Source organism: Tauraco erythrolophus, chromosome 2 (assembly GCF_009769465.1).
Source record: "Tauraco erythrolophus isolate bTauEry1 chromosome 2, bTauEry1.pri, whole genome shotgun sequence".
Taxonomy (NCBI): Eukaryota; Metazoa; Chordata; class Aves; order Musophagiformes; family Musophagidae; genus Tauraco; species Tauraco erythrolophus.
Window position 1 is genome coordinate 52,635,637 of NC_141466.1, and position 12,139 is coordinate 52,647,775.

Consider the following 12,139-nt stretch of genomic DNA (forward strand, 5'->3'; position numbering starts at 1 on the left):
TTTCCTGTAGGCCCCCTTGAGGTACTGGAAGACCGCTATAAGGTCACCCCGGAGCCTCCTCTTCTCCAGGCTGAACAGCCCCAACTCTTTCAGCCTGTCCTCATAGGAAAGGTGCTCCAGCCCTCTTATCATCTTCGTGGCCCTCCTCTGGACCCTCTCCAACTGGTCCATGTCCTTCTTATGTTGGGGACTCCAGAACTGGACGCAGTACTCCAAGTGAGGTCTCACGAGGGCAATTGGTGAGTGATCTCCCTGTCCTTATCTCGACCCACCAGCCTTTTATTATATTTTCTCTCCTCTGTCCGGTTGAGGAGAGGGAGTGATAGAGCAGCTTTGGTGGGCACCTGGTGTCCAGCCAGGGTCAACCCACCACAAGCACTACTTGAAGGGTATTGCCTTTTGTTGAAATCATCTAAGCTTAGTTGACATGGTTTTGCTGCGGAAGAGGGCATTACTTCTTTAGAAATCCGAAGCATGAGGCAGAGAACAAAATCCATTCTCCTGTGCTCTTAAGTAAATGTTTTAATTACAGAATATGCTGCATGTTTTAAATATTTCCTTGAAATGTTGCCTTGTTAAAGTCAGTATTGAGTGACATGTAATAGAGGACATGGGTTTGATTCCAGATAGTTTTGCAAAAGGCAGCACATGCCAAAATCCAGTGTTTATATAAAATTCTCTTAACCCTAGTGAGATATCACAGGAATATATATACTCACTTGTATAGTAACCTATTAAAAAGAAATATCTGTTACGCTGTGTGTCTTAAAATATGTGACCTCACAGTAAGCAAGTAGGTGAAACCTTTCAGAAAATACAATGTCATTCTTAATCTAACAAGTGTGTGTATTTCTGTTAGTTTAGCGTTAATGTAGTCAATCTTACTTTCTTGTTTTGTTTTTCCCTAATGTAACAGTGTTTATTGAGGCAAGTATAGTTATTTTCCCTGCTGTTAATATGCTTTTTAATTAAATTTTGTACTCTGAATTCAACAACCTGCCTTTCAGACCTTCATAACACTTATTATTCTTGATCTACTAAAGCCATCAACAAATGTCATATACCTCTTCTCAATTGTTTTTTTGTTCACATAGACAACATAAAATGAAAATTACAATGTCTTCTGAAATCTTGGACACAGAGATCTCAACTCTTTTTCATTTGTCACCATCTTTATATTAAAATGTTAGGGAATACTTATCAGAAGGCTCAACTTCTATGTCTTGCAAGACAGAGCGGACACTGTTTTTGTAGATTTGTGTGCAGTTTCTTTTTCTGTCGTATTTTTTAACAATAGGAATGGGCTCCTCTGCACTTTTGCTCTTTCAGGAGAAAAAGGCTGAATGAAAAGCCTTTGATGCAACATGATATGGTGACACCCTAGAACAACAAATCCGTGTCCTGTTGTTTAGACCAAAATTCTTAGTGGGCTCAGAGGTAACTGTTCCAAGTCAGCACTTTCTGTGATTCTCTTATTTGTTGCTTTTTACCTTTTTGTCAGTGAACTGATGTGGCTTTGATGAGATTCACAAGAGTTCTATTATGGTTTGCCTTTGCCTCATCAGTCTCCAGCAGCCTACAGAGACCATTCTTTATGACCTCCTTCAGGCACACTATCTTTGCTCCAGCGTGGGGTTCTCCACAGGCTGCGGGTGGATCTCTGCTCCACCATTAACGTCCATGGGCAGCAGGGGGTCCACTGCCATCTCACCACGGGCTGCAGGGGAACCTCAGCTTTGGCACAGCTCCTCCCACTCCATCTTTGCTGACCTCGGTGTCTGCGTAGCTGTTTCTCTCAGGTCTCAGTCCTCTCTCCACTGCAGCTGTGCTGGATCCGACAAACGTCGGTAGTCCCAACAGGATAAACTCTGTCCAGCGGGTGCCCTGGGAGTGGAGCTCTTCGGAGCTCAGCCAAGCTGTGCCGCCGCGGCCATCTCCAGTCAAGGAGAGGTGGGTGAAGCCACCTCGCCGCCTCCCACTCTCTTCACTGCAGGTCCAGCCTGGTTCGGGCTCCTTTGTCTCCTTCTTAAATAGGGCATTCACAGAGGTGCTCGTTTGCTCGGCCCTGGCCTGAGGGGAGGGGGGATCTGACCTGGCCAGAGGCTGATCTGACTGGTTTTGGAATCGGGGAAGGTTTTTACAGCTACTTACAGGGGCCATCTCTGCAGCCCCTCCTGTGCTACCAAAACCCCATAACATAAATCCAGCATAGAAATTTATGTAAATTGTTTTAGCACTTTATATAAGTAGCACTCATCGAAAGCTTTACCAAATCTAAAGTAAATTTATTGTCTTTTTTTTTAACCAGAAAATTAGTTTATTAATGTAGGAACTGAATTAGCTATATTATCAATACCTTGTATCATTTAACTAAAAAGAAGCTTACTTGGAGACAGGAACATATCTGGGAAAACGTACTTAATCAAAAATCTCAAGAGTTTCTTTTTTATGAACAGAGTTTTTAAGGAATATGTTTGGATTAGTGGCTTGGATAAGTTCTGTGGGTTTTTTATGAGCAATTTGCTCATCTGATTTGACTTGAAATTACAAAATACTGTTTACATTGGGTGGTAAGACAGCCTTACCAGCAGTAAAACCTCGTTTCTTTTCTCTTCAGTTTTTCCCAGTTTACCACACTTGTGTGAGAGCACGTGTACAATTTTGTGCTTTCTTCAAAAAAAAAAAAAGTCTTCTGCTGTTCAGAAGGATTACAAGGAAACTGAGGAAGAGGACAGAAACGGTTGGTGTTTCTGAAATTTTTAAATAAAGTTAGCAGTCTGTAAAATAAGCAGTAACTAACAAATTCACTGGATGGATTTGCTCGATGCTTACAGTAAAATTTCTTGCAGGATACTAGTTACGTCATGTGTTTCCAAAAGAAAGAGAAGAAACAAATGCTAGTTTTAGCTCCTCCTGCATGAAATAGTAAGATAAATTCTGTTTTGAAAAGTTATTACACTGACTACCCTTACACCGTGGGCCAGCTTGCTTCTGGTTTTGTTTGAGTGACCTGTCATCACACTTGATGTACCTACTGAGGATCACACTGGAATGCTTTTTGGTCACATGCTCTGAAGGAAATACTAAGTGGTTGAGAAATTATACATTAATAAAGTACATTTCAAAGTAATATATCTCTGAATGCCTATTACAACTGAGGTCTTAGCTGTGATAGGAAAAAAACCCAAACTTTTACAGAGTCTAACTTGGCCTGGAGTCGCATTCATCATTCAGACATCCTCTGACACCACTTCTGATGATGTAGATTGGTAATCCTTCCCCTCGCGTGGAGCATAATAGTGTGGCTTCGTTCAGCAATATGCAAGATCCATGCATTACAAAATATGCACTCCCAAAAAGTGTTTTACAAAACATTGTGTAAGTTTTGTAAAAATGGATAACGTGAGGCGTTTCATCTGTGCTCTATTAAATACCTGTATATCTAAATGTTGAGCTGTTCTGTTACCAGTTCAGATTTTCTGTATGACCGTTTATTGAGTTGACCTTTTGCCGCATTTTACAAGAGAATGTAATGACACAAACTTGTTCAGAGCTGAAAATGCTAGAACACAGTCATTAACCAAAACGTTGCTAAAGATTTAGATTCCTTTTGTCTTATATCTCAAATTTTCTAAAGCTTTACAAAACTTTTCCTGTTGAGTGCAGCAGTAGGTGCATGATTCATGTCTTAGCAGTAAATTAAGTCTACTTCCTCCAAAAGAACGGTACCAAACTAGCTGATTTTAGATACTGCTTTTTTTGGCAGGATTACCATTGGATGGTGGAGTTAGAACTTTGTCACCAGAGAAGTGGTAGAGGTCACATTTGCTTCCATAGATTTGCAGTTCAGCTTCTTAAGTTTGCAGTGTGTCTACAAAGCAATTTTTCTGTGGTATTCCAGTATGGAATTTAGTCTTAAATTATTGTCTCTTCCTTTTCATTGGTGTTTACGCCCCACACTCTGACTGTGTATCTTCGCTTGTGTCATGCTAGGTACTAGTCAGGATATGTACATAAAATATTTCACATCTTTTTTAACTGGTTTAATAACCTTTTACACTTCTCTGAATAACATTTCAAAGGCAGTTTTGTTTTCTTAATCTCTGTTCCACATATGACAACGCATGAAACTCGTGTGTACATCCGTTACGGGAACACAGCAGTCACGGAAGCCATGGGGAATAGTTAGCATTGGCAAAAGAGAATTGATGTAGATCTAAGTGGCTTACTCTGAAGGTCGTAATTAGTGAGTTTTGTGATTAAAATTTTGTCAACCTTTAAAAAAGTGTCTAGAGGCAGTGACTCATTGTATATAGCATTTACCTCTTTGACATACAAACCCATTAAGAACAGGTGCAAAAATCTTTCTAAAAAGCTCCTGAGTCCTATTTTTGAGAAAAGATGAGGCAAGAGGTGACTTGAGAGGGAAATCCCCACAGAATAGGTCTAAAGTAAGCAAAGATGTTATATTAAAATATTAGAACTGTAGCACGGTATTTTGCAAGGCCTGTTTCCCCATTATGCTAGCTCTGACTTGTTTTTAATAGTAGTGTTTAGTTTATGTTCAGTAGTATTGTCTGTGTATCAGGATATGCAGTTATCTGAAAGCAAGATATTGCACACACTAGGATTCCCTAAAGTTCCTGAAACTGCCCTTGAAGCCAGCCAGGATGCTCATAAACTGAGAGGATTTGGTCTTTGATAATTATCATATTATTATTATGATAATAAAGGTAAAAGTAATGTGAAAGGGAAGAAATTTCTTTTTCTCCTCAAATATTGCTTAAAATTCTTTCCCTATTTCATGTTTTCAATAAACTAGAAAATACACAAAGTACACCATCTTTATGAAGAGTCAGTCTCACAGTATAGAGTCATTTACTAACTCTTTGTTAGAAGAGCTAACATTAATGAAGTAAAACTCAAAAGTCATCTTTAAAGCAATGGAATGGTCTCTGCTCAGCATAATGGACTCAGGCCTTTACACAAATGTATGGATATTAATAGAAAAAAGAAACAAACTTTTTTAATATATTTTATTTTCCCATACTTGATATATTTTTTAGTTTAATATGTCTATTATAGTATTATTATTTCTGTTCTTCATTATACTGTTTGTGGTTTTTATTTCTTCTGACTCATGTTGGTTTTCTGTTTTTTTTTTTATTTTTTCTGTAATATAGGGTCTTTTCATATCAGCTTTATTTGGAAAAGGATTACATAAAAGTGGTTTTGCATGCCCTGGTTATATATCTTCTTCGCAAGCATGCTTTTAAAGCCAATAATTTAATCTTATTTTTTCTGTAAAATATGAATATACATTGACTGTAAAATATGCATATTTATTAAATGTTAGGAGTAACGTTGTAGCTGCAACTTGAGTAAACTTTCATTATTTTAAACCTTCATTTTTATTTGTTTATAAAAATCTTTAATGGAACATTGTACATCCAGGCACAACTTGTTTTTGAAAATTTGAATTAGGTACACCTTTTTCTTGCTGTCTAGATTATGGTTACGTATGTTTTTACCTATTTAAAACTTATTTACAATACATTACATGTTATAGCTGAGAAGAAGTTTGCTATTTTCTCATCTTTCACATCTTTCATCAGGAGAAGAAAAAGATATGAACGTAAAATGGGCTTTGTGTCATATACAGTAGTGAGAAGTACCTTGTGTAATGCAGGCAAATCACAAACTGATCATTATCACAAACACATTTCATAAAATTAATTATTTTTGTAGGTTCCATGGTTCCTTTCTCCATGCGGATTTTACATGCCGAACTTCCTCAGTACCTAGGTAATCCTCAGGAATCACTTGACAGACTGCACAGTATGAAGATAATCTGCACCAAGGTAACAGCTTCTCTATTCACTGACATTTCTTAATGTTACATATTTTATTGTCCTTATAAAGAACATGAAGTTTCAATTATGATGTTTTTTACTCCATCTTGATACAAATAAGGATCCAGCTAACAGAAGTTGTTAAGTACCTCTTCCATTTTAGGATATGGATCCTTCTCTCCACTGTGGTAGCTCTGACCAAAATGGGTAGAACAGTGGATAATACAGTTCCCTTGCTTTCCTGCTTTTGCCAGACCAGACATGGAGGACAATAAGCAGATGTGTTTAAGGGCAAGTAGGAGAGCTTGCTTTCCTCACTCAGCTGTGTCCAGCTAGCTCAAAACACAGTTATTAATGATCTTGGTCCTTCAAAAATAGTATTGATCTTTCAGAACTAGCCTGAATAACTGGTTTTGGAAACGACAGTCATTTGGGAATATAAATGCAACCTGCTGAGTTTGTTATGGGGTTTTTGTTTTGTTTTGTCAAGTGCTATAATACAAAATTATGGCTTAAATTATAACATGGGATTTTCGGTGCTGAAACTGGAGCGATGGTGGTGTGAGCACTAACCTTATCCACTAAACCCAACACCCTTACTGTTAAGCATTCATCCTTAAACGTTTTTTACAGAAGTCTTTGCCAAGTAGTCTAATGCAGTAGTGACTAAGAATGTTACAATATGATAAACTCTAGAAGAAATGCAGCTTTATTGCTTTATCTGTGGCACTTGAAAGTTAAAAAATGTATATAAGATAAATACATGTGATTAATTTTTATTTTCAGTATTCCTTGGAAGTTTCCTATACTCACTGCTGAAATTAACTTGGGTAGCAGAAGTGAAGGGATTTAATAATTGCCAATTGTATAGCTATAATGACCTTATGTATATAAAATCAACTTGCTTCTAGCACAGTAGTGTGACTAGGATAACCAAATGTTTACAGAAAAAAAAAAAAACCCAAACAGTTATTTGTATTATGAGAGGGAAAAAGATGAAAGGTTTAGGTAATAAGAGATGAATGTGGCATTTGTTACAGAGTTGGAAAGAATTGACTTGGAAACAGTTGAAAGATACATCTAATTTGGCCAATAAGTGCTACTTTTTAGCACTTCATGAATGCTGTTACCTGTTCATGACCATCTCATCTAATAATATTACTAGCAGACTGTTCTCTCCAGCCTTTACATTCATAAACAGTTGTCCTCAATTTGAAGTAATTTTGTTCTGCTAGGAAACGTCATTCTCTGTTGCAGGATTCACAGTGCTTCTGCTGACGTTTGCCTGCCCCTAGTCTGCAGCAGATCAGCTGTTTCGTATCTTGGTTTTATGCGATATGGTATTAAGCGCTGCATTGTCTCCCCTCAGTCATGAAGATGCCGCTAGATTCCAAAAACTTAACTGGTTTCTAAGTTCTTTTATCTTGTAACAGAGAGAGAAGATTGTATGAATGTGAACAAGGAAGTGACTGCTGAGCAGGGCGTTCATCAGCCATCTGGCGCCCTTTATTGAAATGGCCATATCTCAGTTACAGTGCGATTAGCCATGATTCTCTGCAGATCAAAGATCATCGGTCAAAAGAGGAATGAAAGAAAAGGAAATTGACTCCCCTTCCTCTTCTTTACAAGACCTTTAAGTCACCTACAGCCTTGAGGTGGCTCTGCCTGCACTCTCTTTTCCTTAAAGCGCGTATCCTTAGAGCATACCCAGTGTGCCAAGGAAGCTTTTAAACTGTAATACAAGATTTTGTTTGAACATGAACTAGGGTGATTATTTGTTTAAATAATGGAAACTGGATGTGCTGAAGAAGATGAGATAGAAATATAGGATATTTACAAAATAAAATATACATATTTCTCTGCCCGCTAAGTTCTTCAAGAACAGGTCTATTTACTCATGTTCTCACTCCATCAACTGCTAGTGGCCTAGGTCACTGCCAATTCTGTGTGATCCCTTGTGCCCCTGGGGAAAGCTTCTATGAGGCTGGCTATACATCTTCCACTAGCCCTTCTGAGGAGGCCCCTGTTCTCTGCACTTGCTGTTGGTTCGCAGACTGCCATCTCTTTTTCTCTGCCTTCCTGTGTCTGAGTTTGCAGAGTTTCTCCCGGGTTAGTGTGTTCAATTGCAGTCAGAAAGAGAATGATCTCCCTCTGCTTCTGACAGCTTCCACTAGAGCCACAATACAGTAGCGAGGTCAAGCCATTGTCTGTGCTGATGGGTGCTCCTTTTTCAAGTACAGTACACAGAAAACTACAAACGAACAAATAAAACGTATCATCCTTCTCAAGGGAATATTTCTGATCAGTTATTCTAGACACCTCATTGCAGATTCCTTCATTTTTTTAATTCAATTAAATACCTTGTCTTGTGGAGCAATTCAAAGACAACTCTAGAAACAAGAGTGTGAAAAAGGACAGCTTGTAAAGATAAATACGTGTTTAGAAGACAGTTGTAAATTGGTCATAATTTAACCATTTGAAGTTAGAGTTGGCTGACAAAAAACATTGTTTAGATATATGTTTTGATTTTTGTATAGAATGTTATTAGTCTAATAATCTCGATCTCACCTGGAGTGTTCAAGAATAAAGTGCATAACACTTAAAAAAAACGGTGGCGTAACCAAGAAAATAACATAAAGGATGTACACTCATTAGTCTTAATATTTGTATATGACACTTGGGAACCATTTGGGTTATAACAGAATTATCATAGAATCATAGAATGGCATAGGCTGGAAGGGACCTCAGAGATCATCTAATCCAACCTCCCTGTCATGGGCAGGGATGCAATTAATTGGGAAGCTTTCAAGCAAAAGCCTGTAGTGTTTTACTTCCCTGTTTAAAAAAGTGGAAAAATAATCTTTGGTCATCCGTATTTACAGAAGGGTGTACGAATAGTCATTATGTAAATGAGACGATCTTGGAGTCATAAAAGCCAGAAGAGAGAAAAGACCTATTAGCTCACTTAGTCTGTCTCTGCAATGCAAGCTTGTTTCCTACTCTTTAATGAGCCAGCCTATGGGACTGAGGCCACATCCCCTGGGAGGCTATTCCAGGCTAATGCTAATGCATTCTTATCATAAGAAAATTTGCCTTTCTATTTTGTTTCTCTTCCTTAATGTAATTGTGGGGTTTTTTTTCCTATATGATAATTTTAACCTGCTAAATTCCCTCTTGCTTTTTGTTGTACGCATTCTACAGACGCTTGTCAACTTTGGATCAGCTGTTCAACTTAGAGATCAAACCATATTTACTTTGTCACTGTTTTGGTAACTCGGTCTCTTTAGCCCCATCTACTTACATATTTCTGGTACCTGAAGCAGGATTGGAGGTTGAGTGCAAAAAATAATTTTTATTTTCCCTCTACAGGCAATAATATTTTTACCTTTTCCAGTATTCCTGCAAATTTGTAACCAAGATCTGATTGAATGGTTTACATATCTGTCTGTAGGTACAACATTTGGGAAAGAAATAATCTGTAGTGCCAAATGCTTATTATAGCTTGGGGGAGGAATCCAGTGAAATTGTTCCTGTCTCTGTGTTTTTGATGATCTTCCCAACATGAATTGCCTCAGTGAGTTGCTGCCCTTATAAGTCCACCTTGAATAAATGATCTCCAAACAGGCAAGCAGTAAGAGTAACAATAGTAATTTATATCACAAAAGGGTTTGTTTTTTTTCAAGTATTCATTTAAAACCATAGGTGTGATCACTTTAGTGCTAATAATGCTGAGGACATGCTAATAAATGCTTATCTGGAGACCAAAATGCTAAAAGAACAACACTCTGGCTTAAACTAAACTCCTCCCTTGTTTGTGCTTAAGCATCCTAGCTGATCAAGGGAGAGCTCCTGGAAACGCACACATCTCAGTGCAGCGTATTTCACTTTTTAACCCTAATCCTTCAAGTGGCAGAGCTGTACTGGGCTCTTCCACCCAGTGGGTGGAGCAGTGGCAAGTGAGTTAAATCTTGCTTCCTGAAAAGCCTCTGCAAGTGTTACCACTGCAAAACTTTTCAAAAAGACTTTGTCCATCAGCCATACTGTCTGTCATTGTGTTCCTCCCTCTGTCGTTGTGTTCCTCCCTGTCCCTTCTGTACACGCTCTTCATGCTCCCGTTCTTCTGTTTTATTTCCAAATTTATGAACTTTTCAGCCTAATAGCTACTGATTGTTTTTGATCTTTATTTTCATTCAACTTCCAGTCCTGGCTCAGTTCCTAAGGTCACACAAATATTCTGTTTCTCATACGTCACTTCAGTTTAGGAGGTATTTGCCTTGACACTTTGTTTGATGAGTTTGTAGAAATAATGATGATGCTGCACCTGTCTGGGTACCCAAAAAGCCACAATTCCAGAAGCACCAAAAAAGTTTATTTTGAGTAAGAAGTTAATGCTGGTGAAAAGTTGTGGAAGAAGAAATATAGAGTATTAAAAAAAGAGATGTAAGGCTAGGAAACCAGGAATGCAAATGGTGATGTGCATAGGTTAGTAATTACAGTATACAGGCAGGCAAGTGATAGAGAATTAAACAGTGAAGTAATACCAGCCAGTGAAACTGAGTGTGCATTTATAAATACTCAAAACAAGAAAAAGCATATGTTACACGTAAACCTGATGTTTAAAGTAAATGGTAGAAGTGTTCAGCCACATTTCTCGTTACAATAGAAACAAGGATGTTTAGGGCTATCCCATGTGATGTTGCTAGAATGAAAGTTTAGCATCTGTAGAAGAGTGGGATAAGGGGATTTGCTAAAATTAAACATTTCGTGTCAGCTAACCCAGATAGCTTCCACTGACGCACTATCCGAATCATTAATGTTTTTATTAAACAATTCTTGGAAAACTGGGGAAATGCCCAAATACTGAAAAACTGCAGATGATGTTCCTATACTTAAGAATGGCAAAGGGAAATAAACCTAGGGAATAAAACAATTAGCCTCAAATCAGCACCAAGTTCTGTTTTAATTACGTTGAGCTTGAGGTGACGGCTAGATATCCCCAAGTAATGTCACAGAATGGTTAATGTGATAGTCTAATTGTATGCTAATATCTAATTCTTTCTTTTTTGATGATGTTAGCACGTTTTCAGAGAAACCCATTGTCTTTTTAAACAAGACAGTGTGTCTCATTGACAAAGGCAGCTTGTTATATTTAGACCATTTCAAGAGCAAGAACTTGGAGCATTATTGAGATTGAGAAGTGATCAGTAGGTATATTCCAGGAGAAGAGAAAGGTCCTGTTTTTTAGACTGGACAGAAAACAGACAATGAGGTGGTTTTGGTTTGTGGGAGAGAAGAGTATTTTTTTTTCTCTGACAAAGTGCCTCGTTATACACAAGGCATTTAACACTGAAATGTGGTGCTTTGGTTTCTAAGTGATTTCTAAGTGGCTGCACTGCTTTTGAAAATGGGGCTGGGATTCAGCCTCGCAGGTGTGCCACTGCGATCTCACAAATTGCCACCTGTCAACTAAGCTGCACTATCTACTGGTGTGTGCTTGTAGCCTCTCAAAATCTGCAGTAAGGCAACTTAGCCTCGCCCTCTGTGAACAAGGTTTACACTAAATCATATTACCTTGTATTTGTCATGGGCTAACAATTCCTATCGGGAAAATTACCCTGGCTCAGCTGGCATGTGGTAACTGCTGTCATTTCACTGTATGTCTCTCCTTGCTCTTAAGTTCCTTGTAGCTAAATTTATGGCACCTAACGTCACGCTTTCGCTCTAGTCTGTGAAAAGAGCTTGGTATCTCATAGGGCAATTCCTTCCACCTTAACATGTCTAAAATACGTGGCATGAACTGGCTTCCTGGAGGTACCGAATGCCCTTCATTGGTAGAAGGCACCAACACGCTGTCTGAGGCCAGATTAATTCTGTCTTCACTTTGGAGGATTTCCTGTGTTGTTTTTAAGTGTTTGCATACAAAGCACTGAGCACAATTGGAATGCTTTACTGGTGTAGGGAAAAAAAAAAAATTCTTATACTGAAAGAAGCCGAGAGCTCTGTGTCCGGAGGTGCACCCAGTCCTCGGAAGAGGAAGCACCTTGTATTTCCCTAATCGGCTAACCACAGCGGCTGATTAAAGAGCACGTGGCCCTAATGGTGTTTGAAGGAAATCTCAAGCATTGTTCTACAACCAAAGTTATAAATCTGTAACAGGAAAAATGGGGTGATCTGTGGGAATCAGAAAACAAATTTGGAGAAACAGTAATGGGATTTCAAAATGGGATTACCTTCAGAAAAAGGAAAATTGACTTGCATTTCAAATGGAACCTTGCATACTTATTTTG

At 38.3% G+C, this 12,139-nt stretch overlaps 1 protein-coding gene across 5 annotated transcripts in view; it reads left to right on the plus strand.

The window, feature by feature from the left end:
* Nucleotides 1-12,139, plus strand: part of TRAPPC12 (trafficking protein particle complex subunit 12) — a 57,270-nt gene that overhangs the window by 25,663 nt on the left and 19,468 nt on the right. For all 5 annotated transcript variants that reach the window (XM_086631382.1, XM_086631384.1, XM_086631383.1 and 2 more), the window contains one exon: nucleotides 5,749-5,861. In XM_086631382.1, coding sequence (XP_086487508.1) covers nucleotides 5,749-5,861 — 113 coding nt within the window. The remainder of the gene's footprint in view (nucleotides 1-5,748; nucleotides 5,862-12,139) is intronic.